Here is a 20,269-nt window from a genome sequence, read left to right as displayed (position 1 = left end):
CCACCCTCCTTAACTGGATGGCACCCCCAGCGGTGGCCACTTAATTGGCCACCATGGCTAGATGCTGCCCCAGGGTCCTGACGTTGGCTAAAGTGGCCTTGCTTTCCATTTCAACTCTGGCGGCAGGACTTGAGTCACATCTACAAAATCCAGCCCAGTGAGTGCGAACTTGTACTACAGAACATTAGGGTGTTGCATGCTTCATCTCTCTGTTCCCTTGCACGTGTAGCAGCTCTTAGTTCACAGTATAATTAAATAATAATGAGTCATAATTTTATTTTGTTGCAGAAACGCTGTGCTGGTCCAGAGTGGGTTTTATCACATTTTTTTGTCTTGTGTTTTAAAGGTCTAGTTAATGCAATGAATCATTTGTTCAAAGATTAGCTCTTTAGTTTGCCTAATATCATGAGATTCTAGCACTAAATATGCTCCAAATAACTGTGGTTACTGGAGGTTTCCCTTTTTTAATTTCACATTTGCCCTACACTCCCACCAAAACCAGGTGCACTGGACCACTGCATTCTATAAGAATAAACATGTCACGCTATATATCAAATAGTAGCTAGGGATCAATTTAAACATGATGTGTAACCTGCAGTAACATTGCTTTTAGGTCAATTTTCATTCATGCCTTGTCATTGCATCCATTATTTGTTCTAGATTTTCAAAAAAAATCTTTGTTATATAAATGGGTGTAGTTCTAATTTTCTTTGGTTTGAGGAGTTTTGGGGAAATTATTCTATTTAGTTGTTTTTGTACTAACAGTTATTGTCTGTGATCTTAGTATTGATGTCATTATAGGAAATAAATTTGTGGAAATTACCAGGAAATATTTGTTCAGTAGGCATTGTATGAAATTTCATTGAATTAAAGTTGAAGAGGACTTGCTGAGTTCCACTTATTAATTTACATCATGCAGATGCGCATCTATGCATGCAAAATGGGTTTGTGAGTTTCCAACTCTTTGAGATATGATACTTCAATGATAACAGAAATTTACAGGGTATTACTGTTGTTTATCATTTTCAAAAAGACCATAAAGTGGTAATTCTAGAATCAACCTAATATGCAGCTGCAGTATGATACATCTGTTTGAAACACCAACGTAGTACATTCAGCGGGCTTGATTATACTTGTCACACTACATTCCAATGAAAAGGAATGTAAAATGGGGGGTGTTTTCAACAGCGGTTTACTTGATAAATGTTTGTATATGTGAATATACATATGACTTTTATTGTATAACTTAAGTTTAGCAAATTCTGTCGCTTCTTGCAGATAAGTGTCGCCTGTTCCGTGAAGTCACTCTGAAAAGAAAGTTGATCGAAAATGTAATTGTTGAAACCGGAGAAGTGTCTGAACTAATGATCCGTTGTGGCTTGAAAGAAGCATTAATGGAGAAAAGCAGTGAAATTACTGCAGAAATGATTCTAGACCATGTTTTGGGATGGAACTGCAATTTTAAAATCCGCCAATTCTTAATTCTGTTTAAAGATGAGGATCTTTCTAATCACTCAGAACTAAAGGAATGGATAACATTTATTTTGGAACTGGGTAAGATTTGTGTTTTAATTTTCCCTATGCTGAGTTGACCATACTACAGAGGCCTTCTTGACATGAATGGAAATCATCATTTTAATTAGACTGACAAGTTTGATGTAAATGGATTTTGGGAACCCTTTCAAGGCTAGGGTTGTTGAAGTATCCAGGATATTTCTCCTCCTGCTTGACTTCTGCAAACTTGTGAATCCGCATCCATCTTGTCATCTGTTCATGTCTTCCATCTCACAAAAAGTCGTATCAATTCAAAATCTGGTTTCGTAACAGTCATTCACCTTGAAACATCATCACCATTAAGCGCAATATAGGCCGTAGACATTTATTTTCCTCCGCTTTTCTTTCCCTGAAATCAGTGATAATCTTAAATCTATTCTCCCGGGGAGGTGGTGGTGTAGTGGTGTTGTCACTGGACTAATTCAGAGTCCCCTGAGTTTGAATCCCACCATGGCAGATGGTGGAATTTGAATTAGAATTAAAAGTGACATTGTCAATTGTTGTAAAAACCCACCTGGTTCACTAATGTCCTTTAGGGAAGGAAATCTGCCATTCTTGCCTGGCCTGTCCTACATGTGACTACTGCCACAAAGCAATGTGGTTGACTCTTAGCTGCCCTCTGCAAAAGCCAATAAAAAGGAATGAAACTGGATGGACCATCTGGCATCATCCTAGGCACCAGAAATGACAATGACGAACTTAGCCCTGTCGACTCTGCAAAGTCCTCCTTACTAACACCTGGGGGCTTGTGCCAAGATTGGGAGAGCTGTCTCACAGACTAGTCAAGTAACAGCCTGACATAGCCATACTCAAAGAATCATACCTTACAGATCATGCCCCAGACACCACCATCACCATCCCTGGGTATGCCCTGTCCCACCGGCAGAAAAGACCCAGCAGAGGTGGCGGCACAGTGGTATACAGTCGGGAGGGAGTTGCCCTGGAGTCCTCAACATCAACTCCGGACCTCATGAAGTCTCATGGCATCAGGTCAAACATGGGCAAGGAAACCTCCTGCTGATTACCAAGTAGTGCCCCCTGCTCCCCCTGCCCCTCAGCTGATGAATCAGTGCTCCTTCATGTTGAACCACTTGGAGGAAGCACTGATGGTGGGAAGGGTGCAAAATGTACTCTGGGTGGGGGACTTCAATGTCCATCACCAGGAGTGGCTCGATAGCACAACTGCTGACCGAGCTGGCCAAGTCTGAAAGGACATAGCTGATAGACTGGGTCTCTGGCAGGTAGTGAGAGAAAAACACACTTCACCGCATCCTCACCAACCTGCTTGTCACAGATGCATCTGTCCATGACAGTATCGATGGAAGTGACCACCACACAGTCCTTGTGGAGACGAAGTCCCGTCTTTACATTGAGGATACCCTCCATCGTGTTGTGTGGCACTACCACTGTGCTAAATGGGAGACATTTCGAACAGATCAACCAACCCAAACCTGGGCAACCATGAGGCGCTGTAGGCCATCAGCAGCAACAGGATTGTATTCAACCACAATCTGTCATCTCATGGCCTGGTATATTCCGCACTCTACCATTATCATCAAGCCAGGCGATCAACCCTGGTTCAATGAAGAGTATAGGAGAGCATGTCAGGAGCAGTATCAGGCATACCTAAAAATGAGGTGTCAACATGTTGAAGTTACAACGCAGGACTACTTGCATGCCAAACAGCATAATCAGCAAGAGATAGACAGAGCTAAGCGATCCTACAATCAACAGATCAGATCTGAGCTCTGCAGTCCTGCCATATGCAGTTGTGAATGGTGGTGGACAATTAAACAAGTCACTGGAGGAGGAGACTCCACAAATATCCCCATCCTCAATGTTGGAGGAGCCCAGCATATCAGTACAAATGATAAGGCTGAAGCATTCGCAACAATCTTCAGCCAGAAGTGCCAAGTGGATAATCCATCTCTGCCTCCTCTGGAGGCCCCCAGCTTCACAAATGCCAGTCTTCAGCCAATTCAATTCACTCCACGTGATATGAAGAAACGGCTGAAGGCACTGGATACAGCAAAGGCTGTGGGCCCTGACAATATTCCGGCACCTGTACTGAAGACTTTGCTCCAGAACTTGCCGCACCCCTAACCAAGCTGTTCCAGTACAGCTACAACACTGGCATCTACCTGGCTATGTGGAAAATTGCCTGGTATGTCCTGTACACAAAAAGCAGGACAAATCCAACCCAATCAATTACCGTCCCATCAAACTACTCTCAATCATCAGTAAGGTGACGGAAGGGGTCATCAGTGTATCAAGTGGCATTTACTTAGCAATAACCTGCTTACTGACACTCAGTTTGGGTTCTGCTAGGGTCACTCAGCTCCTGACCTCATTACAGCCTCGGCTCAAAAATGGAGAAAAGAGCCGAACTCCGGAGGTGAGATGAGAGTAACCGTCCTTGACATCAAGGCAGCACTTGACCAAGTGTGTCATTAAGGAGCCCTGGCAAAACTGGAGTCAGTGGGAATTGGGGAAAACTCTCCACTGATTGGAGTCACACCTAGTACAAAGGAAGATTGTTGTGGTGGTTGGAGGTCAATCATCTCCATTCCAGGACATCACTGCAGGAGTTCCTGAGGGTAGTGTCCCGGACCCAGCCATTTTCAGCAACTTCATCAATGACTTTCCTTCCATCATAAGGTCAGAAATGGGGATGTTCGCTGATTGTGCAATGTTCAGCACCATTCAGAATATGAAGTAGTCCATGTCCAAATGCAGCAAGACCTGGACAATACCCAGGGTTGGGCTGACAAGTGGCAGGTAACATTCGTGTCACACAGGTACCAGGCAATCACCTCCAACAAGAGAGAATCCAACTATCTCTCCTTGACATTCAATGGCATTACCATGGCTGAATCCCCCACTATCAACATCCTGGGAGGTTACCATTGACCAGAAACTGAACTGGACTAGCCATATAAATACCATGGCTACGACAGCAGATCAGAGGCTGGGAATCCTGCGGCGAGTAACTCACCTCCTGACTCCCCAGAAGCCTGTCCACCATCTACAAGGCACAAGTCAGGAGTGTGATGGAATACTCTCCACTTGCCTGGATGAGTGCAGCTCCAACAACACCCAAGAAGCTTGACACCATCCAGGACAAAGCAGTCTGTTTCACTGGTACCCTTTCCACAAACATTTACTGTCTCCACCACCAACAAACAGTAGCAGCAGTACCATCTACAAGCTGCACTACAGGAACTCACCAAGGCTCCTTAGACAGAACCTTCCAAACCCATGACCACGACCATCTAGAAGGACAAGGGCAGCAGTCACATGGGAAGACCACTGCCTGGAAATTCCTCTCCATGTCACTCACTATCCTGACTTGGAAATATATCGCCGTTCCTTCACTGTCTCTGGGTCAAAATCCTGGAACTCCATTTCTAACAGCACTGTGGGTGCAGCTACACCACAGGGACTGCAGCGGTTCACGAAGGCAGCCCACCACCACCTTCTCAAGGGCAATTAGGGATGGGCAATAAATGCTGGCCTAGACAGCAATGCCTACATCTCGTAAATGAATAAAAAAAATTCTGAGATTATTGTTTTTCTGCTGTAATAGTTATGTATATAGTTTTTCTTGCTTCATTTTATTTTTCTTTACATGCAAGTTCCTGTTGTCACTGGTTAAGTCCTGTCAGCATTTTTTTCTTGTATTTTGAAAATAGTGGTGCTGCCTTAGTTGTGCCACCTATTCTAACCCATTTTTTTTCCTAAGACCCTGGCAGGTTATTCAAATTTTAATTGCTCTAGTGTTTTATAATTGATCCAGGAGATGTAATTGGTCAATGCCAGCCACAAGAAATGGGCTTGTAGCAAATCAACAGTCACTATTTCACTGTACCCAATCTTTCCTTTGAAATTCACGGAACGATAATTCAAACTTTTTTTGGAAGCCTGTTTCTAGTCTCTCTGTTATTTTCACTTGGTTTGAAATGAAAGATTTTGTGCAATATTTTCCAATTCAATGGAAAATAAAAAACTGATGCAGTGGAAACCAACTGCTGATTTGCTACGAGTCCATTTTGTGTTGCTGGCGTTGACCACTTTCACCACCTTTTTGTGTCTGAATGAGATTTGCTAATGCTTCCTATCTCCATGTTTTTTTTGTTTAGGTGATCAGTGTAGTTTGTGCTTCCTGTATAGCTACAAGAAAGCTATAATTCAGATTCTGTATGATGTGGAAAACCTCCTCATCTTTGTTCAAAAGCTGCTGTCAAGAAAGGCCATAAGTAAAGAGGAAATAAAGGTGCTAACAGTAACTCCATCCGAACAAAGGCCGGGTGTCCTGATGGAACAAATGACTACTCAGAAAGATCTCTGGCAGATGGGAGAGCTAGTGTTTGCCCTGGCTGAAGAACAAGAGAGGATACCCAAATTGAAGCCTTTATTTGAAGAGTTTGACCGAGAGTTTGAGCAATTCAGTAAGTTGAGAACAAGATCACAGTTTCAACAGGTTTTATTCAGACTGATACAATTAAGCTTTAATTTTCAAAATGTCAAAAACAACACGTGAGGACAGCACTCTTCAATCTGTACGCAAGTAGACAGAAGCTACTGATGCCTGCTTTAGTTCCAAAACTAATGGCATAGCTGCCCTTGAAGTTACCTACTTCTTGAGTCCAAGCTACATTCCCATATAGCACTCTTAACTGCAGAGAATTGAATTGTACTTATGTTCTGTGATTGATTAATCATATTTTCAAATGTTCCTTTCACACTTTTTGATCTGCAAGCAGAAGGAACCATGTCAGACAGTGACCTTAACTTGGAACCAAAGAGGAAGATGTCACCAGTTTTTATTTAATAATTATATTGCAGACTTCAAGTTTTTCAGTTCTTCCCACCCACTCAATTTATCACTTAAGAACACTTTCATTATGATCTATAGCAGGGAATTGAATGATTAGAGCTCTTAACCGATGGTATATCTATGGCCTAACAGGATGGCCTAGAGACTGTCTGCCATTCCCCACCTCTTTGACTGGGAAGCATCTCCAGGGGTGATGAGGGAGGGGATAGGCGGGACTTAATATAGAAACATAGAAACATAGAAAATAGGAGCAGGAGTAGGCCATTCAGCCCTTCAAGCCTGCTCCGCCATTCATTATGATCATGGCTGCTCGCGCTTTCTCTCCATATCCTTTTATCCCTTTCGCCCCAAGAGCTGTACCTAATTCCTTCTTGAAAACATACAATGTTTTGGCCTCAACTACTTTCTGTGGTAGCAAATTCCACAGACTCACCTGTCTATGGGTGAAGAAATTTCTCCTCATTTCAGTCCTAAATGGTCTACCCCATATCTTCAGACTGTGACCCCTAGTTCTGGACTCCCCACCATCGGGAACATCCTTCCTGCATCTACCCTGTCTAGTCCTGTTAGAATTTTATAGGTTTCTATGAGATTCCCCCCCTCATTCTTCTGAACTCCAGCGAATATAATCCTAACCAATTCAGTCTCTCCTCATATGTCAGTCCCGCCATCCCAGGAATCAGTCTGGTAAACTTTCGCTGCACTCCCTCTATAGCAAGAACATCCTTCCTCAGATAAAACTGCACACAATGTTCCAAGTGTGATCTCACCAAGACCCTGTATAATTGCAGCAAGACATCCCTGCTCCTGTACTCGAATCCTCTTGCTATGAAGGCCAACATACCATTTGCCTTCTTTACCGCCTGCTGCACCTGCATACTTACCTTCAACGACTGGTGTACGAGGACACCCAGGTCTCGTTGCACATTCCCCTCTCTTAATTTATAGCCATTCAGATAATAATCTGCCTTCCTGATTTTGCTATCAAAGTGGATAGTTTCACATTTATTCACATTATATTGCATCTGCCATGCATTTGCCCACTCAGCTTGTCCAAATCACCCTGAAGCATCTATGCATCCTCCTCACAGCCCCCTCACACAAAGCTTGCACCAGCTGCTGAGATGCCTCCTGACCCTGATTATATTTTTGGCCGAGCATCATTTACATATAGGAGACTGGTCTGGTCTCCATCAGGGAGCAGTAACAGTTTGAAGTAAAAAAAATTACAGTGTCAGACTTCAGGGCGTTTTCACAGAGGAAGAAAGAGTTGATAAGGAAGTGGCTTTTATGCAAGTTTCTCTCCTCTGATCAATGGGGCACAAACTAACTGCACTAACAGCTTTTAAGCAAACCCTCTTTCTGTATTTGATTAGAAGCCCCCTCTGGAGTCTTATAGTTCTGGATGGCAGGTGCCCTGAGTCCAACATTTAAAGTGTATGAATGGCATGAAACAAATAGAGGCCATGATCCCTCATTTGCATTAAGTGGCCCCCTGAGTACCATTCAGCCCCTGCCTATACCAGATATGTGGAAAGTTGAGTGGGATAAGGGCAGGTAGGTGGTGCATGATGGGGAGTGGAATGCAGAAGGCATAGGACTGTGTTCAGAGTTGATTGAGTACTGCTGTCTTCATAAATGGCTGCCATTCGCAATCTCATTCAAGATAACTCTCAGCATTGCTGGCTGAGAGTTCTATGCTATATTAGTCACGGAACAGCTAACACATTTACCAGTGGAATTGTAGTTTTTTTATTCAGTTGCTCGAAACCTATTGTGGAATTAAGAGGGTAATATATTAGTTTTACAGAGAACTGCTACAGATTCCATATGTATCATTTGTGCTCTTGCTTGTGTGATCAAAGATAAATTGACAGTTTAGTTGAACATGACACATTTCCTGGCTAAAATATTTTTTCCGCGTGATCTTTGTGGAGCTGTAAAGTTGTAACTGTGGTACCTACGTACATGATATATTACTATGGTAAACCATTTATTTTACATGTTCTTCCACTAATGCAATGCTTGCTGACATTTAGACAAAGGACGTGTCCCTAATTTTGGAAATGTTTTGCCCGTGGATCCTCTTTCCCAAGTCATGGATTATTCCCTATTTTACCGTCTCCTTCATCTGCTCATAATAAAGGGTACTGAAGTCATTTTGCAAATATTTGATCGGGCAGTACCACCTCAGATACTGAAGAGGGAATTACTGAAAAATAAACGCACTCTGGAACCTTATCACAAGGGTTCATCAAGGAGTATGCTTAACACAGGTGAATGGAACTTACTTTACCCACCTAACAATGAACAACCCAACTCAAAGAGATTTGACATCACATTACTGGCATCACTTATTCGACACATGAAGATCCTTCCTGCACCACGCCGTGGGTGGGACACTGAACCATTGGCAAATGATCACAGTAAAAGTGCTGCTATATTGCGCCTTTGTAACTTTCGAAACAAACTTCTTTTTGAGACTCTGAACACGGGGATTGAGGAACCTGAATTTACCACTGAGTGGGACAGAATCACAGAATCTCTCGTGAGCCTTGGAGCAGATAGCCAAACATTAAAGGAGCTTAAAAGTTGTCCTGTTGAAAAACTCTGGGAGGATCACCATCGACTGGCTGGTTACCTGGGCAAACCTGTAGCAGATGTCATGCAACTGCTCCTCTCATTTTTCCAACAAGGTACTGTACAAATGAAACCGAAAATAATATTTTTAGAATTGAATAGAAAAAGCTTTTGGAAATATACAATGAACATGCATCAATCAAGTATTAGGCACTATATGGTCCCGTTGATCATTGGTCTCCTGTACTATAACCTTTCAGCCCATTCCTATGCTGATGCTAGCTCTTCAACTGGCATTTAACACCTGTGGTGAGGCGGGGGTATTGTCACTGGACTGGTAATCCAGAGACCCAGGGTAATGCTCTGGGGACCCACGTTGGAATCCCACCACAGCAAATGGTGGAATTTAAATTCAATAAACATCTGGAAGTAAAAGCCTAATGATGACCATGAAATCATTGTCAATTGTCGTAAAACCCCATCTGGTTCACTAATGTCCTTTAGGGAAAGAAATCTACCGTCTTCACGTGGTCTGGCCTACGTGTGACTCTAGATCCGCTGTAATGTGGTTGACTCTTAAATGCCGTCTGAAATGGTCTAGCAAGCTACTCAGTTGTATCAAACCACTAAAAGTCAATAAAAAAGAATGAAACCAGATAGACCACCCAACGTCAACCTAGGCACTGGAAACGACAACGGCAAACCGAGCCCTGTAGACAGGGCAAAGTCCTCCTTACTAACATCTGGGGGCTTGTGCCAAGATTGGGAGAGCTATCTTACAGACTGGTCAAGCAACAGCCTGACATAGTCATACTCACGGAAATACCACTTACAGATAATGTACCAGACACCACCATCAACATCCCTGGGTATGTCCTGTCCCGCCAGCAGACCCAGCAGTGGTGGTGGCACAGTGATATACAGTAGGAAGGGAGTTGCCCTGGCAGTCCTCAACATTGACTCTGGCCCCCATGAAGTCTCATGCTATTCGGTCAAACATGGGCAAGGAAACTTCCTGCTGATTACAGTGTACCGTCCCCCCTCAGCTGATGAATCAGTACTTCTCCATATTGAACACCATTTGGAGGAAGCACTGAAGGTAGCAGGGGCACAGAATGTACTCTGGTGGCTCGGCTCGGAAGCACCACCACAGACCGGACTGGCCGAGTCCTAAAGGACATTACTGCTAGACTGGGTCTGCGGCAGGTGGTGAGGGAACCAATAAGAAGGAAGAACATACTTGACCTCATCCTCACCAACCTGCCTGTCACAGATGCATCTGTCTTTGCATCTGACTGCACAGTCCTTGTGGAGGCCAAGTCCCGCCTTCACAATGAGAATACCCTCCATTGTGTTGTGTGGCACTACCACTGTGCTAAATGGGATAGATTTCAAATGGATCTATCAACTCAAGACTGGGCAACCATGAGGCACTGTGGGCCATCAGCAGCAGCAGAATTGTACTCAGCCACTATCTGTAACCTCATGGCTCAGCATATTCCCCACTCTACCAGAACCACCAAGCCAGGGGATCAACCCTGGTTTAATGAAGTGTGCAGGAGGGCATGCCAGGAGCAGCACCAGGCATACCTAAAAATGAGGTGTCAGTCTGGTGAAGCTATAACACAGGACTACTTGCGTTGCCAAGCAGCAAGTGATAGACAGAACTAAGATTCCACAACCAATGGATCAGACCTAAGCTTGGCAACCTGCCAAATCCAGTCGTGAATGGTGATGGGCAATTAAACAACTCACTGGAGGAGGAGGCTCCACAAATATCCCCATCCACAATGACGGGGGAGCCCAGCACATCAGTGCAAAAGATAAGGCTGAAGAATTTGCCACAATCATCAGCCAAAAGTGCCAAGTGGATGATCCATCTCGGCCTCCTCTGGATGTCCCCAGCATCACAGATGCCAGTCTTCAGCCAATTCGATTCACTCCACATGATACCAAGAAACGGCTGAAGGCACTGGATACTGCAAAGGCTATGGGTCCTGACAACATTACGGCAATAGTACTGAAGACTTGTGCTCCAGAACTTGCTGCACCCCTAGCCAAGCTGTTCCAGTACAGCTACAACACTGGCATCTACCTGGCAACATGGAAAATTGCCCAGGCATGTCCTGTACCCAAAAAGCAGGACAGATCCAACCTGGCCAATCACTGCCCCATCAGTCTACTCTCGATCCATCAGTAAAATGATGGAAGGAGTCATCAACAGTACTATCAAGCAACACTTGCTTAGCAACAACCTGCTCACTGATACCCAGTTTAGGCCACTCAACTCCTGACCTCATTGCAGCCTTGGTTCAAACATGGCAAAAAGAGCTGAACTCTCGAGGTGAGGTAAGAGTGACTGCCCTTGACATCAAGGCAGTATTTGACGGAGTATGGCATCAAGGAGCCCTAGCAAAACTGGAGTCAATGGGAATCGGGGGGGAAAACTCTCCATTGGTTGGAGTCATATCTAGCACAAAGGAAGATGATTATGGTTGTTGGGGGTCAATCATCTCAGCCCTGGGACATGGCTGCAGGATTTCCTCAGGGTAGTGTCCTAGGCCCAACCATCTTCAGCTGCTTTATCAATGACCTTTCTTCCATCAGGAGGTCAGAAGTGGGGATGCTTGCTGCTGTTTGTGCAATGCTCAGCACCATTCACAACTCCTCAGATACTGAAGTAGTCCATGTCCAAATACAGCAAGACCTGGACAGTGTGCAGGCTCAGGCTGATAAGTGGCAAGTAACCTTCACGCCACACGAGTGCCAGGCAATGACCATCTCCAACAAGAGAGAATCTAACCATGGCCCCTTAAACATCACTGGCATTACCATCACTGAATCCTCCATTTTCAACACTCTGGGGGTTAACCATTGACCAGAAACTGAACTGGACTAGCCATATAAATACTGTGGCATATTGATACTGTGAGCAGGTCAGAGGCTAGGTATCCTGTGGCAAGTAACTCACCTCCTGACTCCCCAGATCCTGTCCATCATCTACAAGGCACAAGTCAGGACTGTGATGGAATACTCTCCACTTGCCTGGGTGAGTGTAGCTCCAACAACACTCAAGAAGCTTGACACCATCCAGGACAAAGCAGCCCACTTGATTGGCACCCTTTCCACAAACATTCACTCCCTCCACCATCGATGAACAGTGGCAGCAGTGTGTACCACCTACAAGCTGCACTACAGGAACTCATCAAGGCTCCATAGGCAGCACCTTCCAAACCCATGACTGCTACCATCTGGAAGGAGAAGAGCAGCAGACACATGGGAACACCACCACCTGGAAGTTCCCCTCCAAGCCACTCGCCATCCTGATTTGGGATTATGCCACCATTCCTTCACTGCCACTGCATCAAAATCCTAGAACTCCCTTCCTAACAGCGCTGTGGGTGTACCTACACCACATGGACTGCAATGGCTCAAGAAGGCAGCTCACCACCACCTTCTCAAGGGCAATTAGGGATGGGCAATAAATGCTGGTCTAGCCAACAACGCCCACATCCCATAAATGAATTTTAAAAAATTATCCAATCTTCTTTCCTTGCCCTCCTTATGTCAGTTTGTATTCTTCCTTTAAAAATGCTTATCGAATTCCTCTTCAAATGATGCATGTCTTTTACTAGGTAGCCCCTTATGATAAAGTATTCCATAATTCTAATAACTGTCTGTAAGGGGGGAATTTCTTCTAACTTTACCTCATTCTTCTATTCATAATCCTGAGTCTTACTAATTTGCCGATGTAACAGCAACTGTATAGTTGTAATAGTTATTAACACTTGTGCATGTTCATGGTGCTGCTAACTAGATGCAGGATTCCGAACCTGAGTGCGTAAACTATAACCTCCCATAGAAGCAATCTTGAGTAATGGTCTTTATAAATACTCTTTAAATGTTTCTTGTATGCGCATTAGTATAATGTCAGCCCTTGAATATAAATACTGCAGTTCTAATGTTTGTTTTTTCCATATTCTATTATGTTTTAACAAACCGAATAAAGCAATGGAAAAAAACTGCATTAATCATAATCACAAGACCAGCAGGAAATAAAATAACAGTGTGCCTTTACCTTCTGACACTGTTGTTTCACATCAATTGCATAGAGTAGGATTAGCCGCCTACCTAAATGAAATGGGAGCTTCCCATTCTGTTGGGCAAACTGATTGATTTTTAGGGACAACTAAATGAGCAACTTATGTAAATGGCCAAATTATGTGCATGTTTTGCTGTTATCAATAAATTCAAAAATACTAAAATGTGGCTTGAGGGCTGAAGATTCTCCCAGGTGACCGATCACTATTAAAATTCTCTCATCCTTTTGTTCCAGTAGGGACGCCCATACAGACAAAAGGAGCAACATCAACAAACAGTAAGCAGTTGGCTGTACTGATGCTCTTTGGAACTACATTACAGTAATGTGCTCATTCAGTTTTATTATCTCTGCCAAAAATGGCATACTTGAGGACTAATTGGGATTTCTAGTAACATATTAAAATAATGTACCTATTTCAGATTGACTATCTAAGGTCACATTGGATATTAATTTTCACTAATGGTGAACCGTATCACTGTTTTAAATTTACATGATGAAATTCCGATTATAGAGTTAGAGTTTCTACCTGTTGACATTAAATGGATGGAAAATCTAACACTTGGGACGGAATTTAATCTGGGCGACAGGGGTCTCGCATGTCGGCTGGAGATCCGGCGAGAATCGCGCGTCACCCCTGTTGGGGAAGGCATACTCTTATTGTTTTTTTTTTAATGGGATTCAGGCAATGCCTGCTAGACCAGCATTTATTGCCCATCCATAATTGAAGGTGGTAATGAGCTTCCTTCATGAATCACTGTAGTCCATGTGGTGTCAGAACACCCACAGTGCTGTTAGGGAAGGAGTTCCAAGATTTTAACCCAGCAACCGTGAAGGAACAGCGATATATTTCCAAGTCAGTATGGTGTATAGCTTGGAGGGGAATTTGCAGGTTGTGGCGTTCCTAGCACATGCTGCGCCTGTCCTTCTAGGTGATAGGGGTCATGGATTTGGAAGGTGCTGTCGAAGGTGAGTTGTTGAAGTGATTCTTGTAGATTGTACATGACATCAGTGGTGGTGGGAGTGAATGTTGCAGGTGATGGATGGGGTGCCAATCAAGCGGGCTGCTTTGCTCTGGATGGTGTTGAGCTTCTTGAGTGTTATTGGAGCCGCATTCATCCAGGCAAATGGAGAGGATTCCATTACATTCTTGACCTGTGCCCTGTAGATGGTGGACAGGCTTTGGGGAGTCAGGAGGTGAGTTACTTGCCGCAGATTTCCCAGCCTCTGACCTGCTCTTATAGCCACAGTATTTATGTGGCTAGTCCAGTTCAGTTTTTGATCAGTGGTAACCCCAGCTTATTGATGGTGGGAGGTTCAGCGAAGGCAATCCCATTGAATGTCATGGGGAGATGATTATAGTCTCTCTTGTTGGAGATGATCATTGCCTGGCATTTGTGTGCCACAAATGTTACTTGCCACGTATCAACCCAAGCCTGGATAATGTCCAGGTCTTGCTGCATATAGACAAGAGTACTTCAGTATCTGAGGAGTCGCAAATGGTGCTGAACATTGTGCAAACATCAGCAAACACTCCATTCTGACCTTATTGATGGAGGAAAGTTCATTGATGAAGCAGCTGAAGATGGTTGGGCCTAGGACACTACCCTGAGGAACTCCTGCAGTGATATCCTGGGGCTGGGATGATTGACCTCCAACAACCACAACCATCTTCCTTTTGTGGTAGGCATGACTATAACCAGTGGAGAGTTTTCCCCCTGATTCCCATTGACTCCAGTATTTCTAGGGCTCCTTAATGCCACTCTTGGTCAAATGCTGCCTTGATGTCAAGGGCAGTCACTCTCACCTCCTCTCTGGGGTTCAGCTCTTTTGTCCATGTTTTAACTAAGGCTGAATTGAGCTCAGGAGCTGAGTGGCCCTGGCAGAAACCAAATTAAGTGTCCATTAGGCACTTAACTTACTAGCGGCAGGCCTCCCCCCGGGATTTAGGACCCTGGGAGCTGCCGACCAATCAGACGCAGGCAGTTCTCTGTTGCCCATCACCACCACTGAATTGGTGGCAGCTGCCGGCAATGTATCCACCAGAGGCCTAGGATCGCCAAAGGAAGCAGGCCATAGACTAGTGAAGACAGGGTGGGGGTTGCAGGTCGGCAGAATTGACAGAGGAGTGGCTCTCAGAGGGCCAGCTGCCGGGTCACTCAAGCAGGCAGTGAACGCCTTTGAACGAGTGACTCCCCTGGGTTTGCTTTTCAGGCTTCCATTAATTGCCCACTTAAGGCCCTCAATGCCTGGGCAGGAAGGCAGTTCAAGAGCCTTCCCGCCCCTGACTTAATCATGCGGAAGCAGAAAAGCAGCGGAGTACCTACCCTGCATACTACTGCTCCATTAAATGCCTCCAAACTCACTGCCCAGGAGGGCATTAAATTCTGACCATGCTGGAGGATTTTCAACTGCAGATCTCCCATTTCTTCACTAATAAAAAGACAGTTTACACAGGAAAATCTAATGGAAATCTTGTGCACCACTTTACCTCTTGAATCAAAACCAACTGCCACGTTGGGCAGGTGCCGAGGGTACACCACTAATACATCATCATTTGGCATCAAAATGAAACATCCTCAGCACTAATATCCATTTTGGAGAATAAGTTGTTTTCCAATCTTGAGATTAGATAAAAGTCACTTTGAATTTCTTGATAAATTGCTGCTGTACTGTTAAATTTGAGAGTCAATTAGACAAAAACTTCAAATCAACAAAACCATTTAGTTGACATTTATCCATCAACCTTTTAGATATATAATTCTATAGAATTTACAGAAACTAGCCTGGGCTGGGATTTATGTTCCACATGAGTCTCCTACCATTCCATCTCCTATAATGCATTAGTTTTCTTATTGTTGCATAATTCTCACCCAAGCCTTGTTTACATTAATGAAGTGAACTTAGTGCTTGTGTCTGCACAATGCCCACAGTTTCGCTTTCGAGGTCAGCTTTTTTCAAACAGAACAGTACATGATGGACTCAATTACACAAGAGTATACTGTTGCAAAGTCATATCCTTAGCAATAATGCCCCCTTTTATTTGGAGATGTGTGTGGTATCATTCTGACCCATTACATTTATATCAGAAGAAATTAGTTGTCATTTTACTTTTGGATTTGAAACCATAGTATAACAATTTCAAAACGAAACTTGTTTTTCCAGGTTAATGGGTTTCTGAGTAGTACAGGAATTGGTCTTCATTTGACATACGAGTTCTCTTATCAGTAGACCTTCATTAACAGTTGTGATTGCCTGTCCTAATTTTTTTTCCCCCAGTCCTCATATTTTCAGAAAGAAAATCAGATTAATGAAGTGATCTTGATTTAGGATTAGTTTTATGGGAGCATAATTTTTCAGTGTGTGGTTCATGGTTTAATAATAGCCAACAGTATAGACTTTGTTTTTTTTATTGCAAACATAATCACCAACTTGTTTGGTTTAACCAGTACACTAAAAGTTCCTGAAAGTGAGAAACCTAACCATATACATTATGAAACAAACGTTCGGCTGACAAATTCTTATTTCTTTTAGCGACAGGCTTGCCTACACTTCCTGCTCCAGTAGAAACAAATGAGAAAATAATGGCGCCAACAGAGTTAAAGGATGATGATGACTCAACGGTATGATCTCCCTCCTATAAATGATCGCTTGCCATGTTTGGAAACTAATTAGATGTGACCATAATAATGACATAGAACATGGTTCTGTCACCTCTGGAATGTGGAGGAAGAGATGGAAAGTCTCTAACAGAAAAAGGCCCAGTTAACTCCATTTCAATTTGGTTCCTCTTGGACACGACCTCGCTGCTGATTTTATTCTAGTCAATACATTTTGTGTTACTAATGCAAGAAGAAAACACTTGATACTATCAAATACACTTCTGTAGTGATGTTGCAGTACAATTGGATGAAATGTTGCAGCTCCACATTGCATTTGTTTAGTGCAGGTATGCCAAGTGCCTTATAAACCTTGCATTATTTAGCTATTTGATTTGCTGCTCTTTCCCAGCCATAGCAGTTGTAGCATTAATGAGAGACCTGCTGTCAGACATTTTTACACATCCATGTACAGCCCTGGAAATGCCTAATCTGCAGCCAACAGCCACAAAGGACATTGTCAACAAGATCACCCTACTCAAATTTGAATTGCCCATCAAGGAAAGAAATCGTCCACTTGGTCTCTGCTTGGAACTGAAAGATTGGTGAAAAGTTTTAGTTGAAGGCTTTATTTCACTGATTCACTTTCTTTTGGTCTCGTTGTAGGTATTGAAAGCCAAAACCAAGTCTAAGAAGAAAAAGAAAAAGTCTAAAAGTAAAAAGGTAAGCTGTGTTATCAATTAACAGAATTAAAAAAGTGTCTTCTGAGCTAAAAATCACATGGCAGGTCAGCATGCACATTGTTTAAATGATTATTGATGGAGGGAGCTTCGTGTTTGTATTTGCTTCTTGTAATCCTAGCCACAATTAATTATAAATAGAAACACCATGCATCAATATGTTACTTCTGATGACCAATCAAAAAAACTATTCCATGCTCCTTTTTATGATTATGATTCACATTAATTTTTCTTAATTGCACAAACATGCTTTGCAAACACATTGTACCAACAGAAGAAGTTCTTGACTCTTTTAGTAGTGAAGTTTCTAGCTAGCCGATAGTGGCATAACCTTGCTGCAGAGTGAGAAACACCGCCACCTCTGCTGTTTACCTGTTGCAGCCTTTGTGCAGAGAGGTCACCCACTCCTCTGTGAGGATGCAGTAACACACTCTGGCAAATGCACCAAAATGTTTCAAAGAGTGCTTTCGGATACATTTCAGTAGAGAGAGAGTTCCATAAAATTTAATTGACCTGCAATCAGGGTACCTGGCCATTATATAACATCGCTGTAGGGCCCGCCTTGCTGTTTCATACTTACTTTTTTAGGAGTGTACAATATCGGCATTGTCAGTTCCTGCATGGTCCAAATGTGGGATCCTAGTGTCACATCAGCCGGTTGGACTGTGAGATGTCAGGATAACGTTGTTTCAACATGTTTGAGTGCATGCAGGGTTCACAGCTGCATGTGCCCATGTCAATGGAGAATGCCACATGGTGCAGGCAGCGGCCTGTGATGCAACCTGTCTCTGGGGAAGCCAAGTAACCCTGCGTAGCTTCAGTAGAAGCAGTGTAATGTAAATCAACTATGTGCTCCCAGTGTCTCCCTAGAATAAATTAAATTGGCAATGTACTTTGTGATCAAAAGCATCAAGCAATTGGAAATAGATAAATCAGTAATAGACAGAACACAAGGACTATGTTTAAAGCAATTCCAGGGAGCCGATAATAATTGAATGATAACCCACGACACTGGCGGTAAATTGCAAAGGCAAGAGCTCTGTAATAATACAGGTAAACACATCATCACTTAAATCCAGTGTTTAGTCTCCTCTAATCCGTTTATTAATACCCAGATACAAAGAAGCACATGGGTACATTGTATTCCACCTGCATTAACACTACCAGATTTCATTAACGATGTGAAGTCATTATTTCAATGGAAAGGAAGGCAAAGTTTGCCGGCCCTCTGTGAATGAAATTTTCTGAAACAAAGTCCTTTCCTTCCAGGGTCAAATAAATGAAGAGGATCAAAATACAGCTCATGATGCAGCATCAGACAAACGGTAAGGTCCCTTTTTAATGGACTGAACCTCTTTATATGGGCACTTAATTGGCAACATAATTCATTTTCCATTTCCTCCCTTCATGTATAAACTCAATTATACACATTTAGATTTAATTCAATTATATTTTTAGCCAGATTTCGACACGATTCCTTCACTTGGCATATCCTGTTTATATCCATGTTGCATCAGTAGGAGACTGATGAGGTAATATTTACAGATGCATCACAAGGGACTTGAATATAATTAATGACTCTAATCTTGTACCATTGAGCTCAAATTGAAATATTGTGCAAAAGTTTGGGACTCCTTGGCCTACAGATTTTTCTTTTAATTCACTCATGGAATGTGAGCCTTGTTGATGAGGCCAGCATTGATTGCCCATCCCAAATCGTCCTTGAGAATGTACAGTGTTCTTTTTGGGCACTCCCCCATTCAGGATACCTGGCCTTGAATATTATGGTCCAAGGAACTGCAGACATTAGGCCTCTGACCTCCTGATGCAGGAGAAAGTAAAAAAGTTGAGTGATGGAAGCAGTAGCCCACAGTTAAATGATGGCCTCTGAGAAGGATCAGAGGATCATAAGTATCAGCTGGCAGTGAGCTACAGGATTGGGACCTGGGGATTAGAGTTTGGGAGTCTGAAGGTGACAATCTCAGGGCCTCCCAGCTCTATGTTCATAGGAAAGTAACTTTGTATTTTATTTGTGGGCATTCTGTATTGTTGGTTGCCTCAGGGCAAACCAATCTTGCAACTAGGACCTCGAGTAGGTTTTAGGCCCCTAATATGCATTTGCAAAGGACCTAACTCCTGCTTCAGATGTGGATAAAGGATGCCTCTTATTTGCTCTTGTCAATATCGCCTGAGTGCACTTCCAGTCAGAAATGTGTGTGTGTGTTGCTTTCTCAAAAGTTTGAAGACACAGACCAGACCCTGAAAAACAGGCCAAGCCAATTTTGTGGTCCCTATTTTCAAAAGGATGTTTATTATTGAAGAGAGTTCAAAGCAGCTATGAACTTATTTGAATGATTCCAGCATTTTGAATATTTTGTTAAGAACAGGTTTGAGAATACTAAGGGCATGTGATTCTGCATGAAACTCCTAGTTCTTACATTACTGCATGACTTTACCTTGGAACTACTACTATGCTTTGAGGCAGAACTCAAACATCCTAGAGCTGAGATTCGATCCATTTTTGAGTTTTAGCCTCTTCCTTGAGGCGGTGGTAACTTACAACATTGAAGGTTGGGATTAGGCTTACATGCTATACAAAGCGTGTGTGGGTTCCACTTCACAGTATTCAAATGTAACTTATCCCTGACAGATCAAATTGGAAGCTCACTACCAAAGGAACAAAACCGACCTTTGAAATAAGACAAACCATCCTCTTCTCTCCCATGGAGCAGCAAGGTGCCACTCTGAAATCACAGCAGGACTGTAGGCTAGGTGCCCCAGTAACTCTGCTACTGGCATGGACATCTGTTCCAATATATAAACTACCCTGCCTCCTGGATTTGGGACACGTGCATTGCAG

At 43.2% G+C, this 20,269-nt stretch overlaps 1 protein-coding gene across 8 annotated transcripts in view; it reads left to right on the top strand.

Annotated features, from left to right (window-relative positions):
* Window positions 1–20,269, top strand: part of LOC144691685 (E3 ubiquitin-protein ligase DZIP3-like) — a 113,258-nt gene that overhangs the window by 60,420 nt on the left and 32,569 nt on the right. For 3 of the 8 annotated variants that reach the window (XM_078560020.1, XM_078560017.1, XM_078560021.1), the window contains exons 12-18: window positions 1,279–1,554; window positions 5,694–6,002; window positions 8,431–9,087; window positions 13,308–13,349; window positions 16,605–16,693; window positions 17,336–17,392; window positions 18,679–18,734. In XM_078560020.1, the coding sequence (XP_078416146.1) occupies window positions 1,279–1,554; window positions 5,694–6,002; window positions 8,431–9,087; window positions 13,308–13,349; window positions 16,605–16,693; window positions 17,336–17,392; window positions 18,679–18,734 (1,486 nt within the window). The remainder of the gene's footprint in view (window positions 1–1,278; window positions 1,555–5,693; window positions 6,003–8,430; window positions 9,088–13,307; window positions 13,350–16,604; window positions 16,694–17,335; window positions 17,393–18,678; window positions 18,735–20,269) is intronic. The other 5 variants (XM_078560018.1, XM_078560023.1, XM_078560022.1 and 2 more) reach the window with 5 other exon arrangements.

Source organism: Cetorhinus maximus, chromosome 16 (genome assembly GCF_964194155.1).
Source record: "Cetorhinus maximus chromosome 16, sCetMax3.hap1.1, whole genome shotgun sequence".
NCBI lineage: Eukaryota > Metazoa > Chordata > Chondrichthyes > Lamniformes > Cetorhinidae > Cetorhinus > Cetorhinus maximus.
This window is presented reverse-complemented; position numbering and strand designations above follow the sequence as displayed.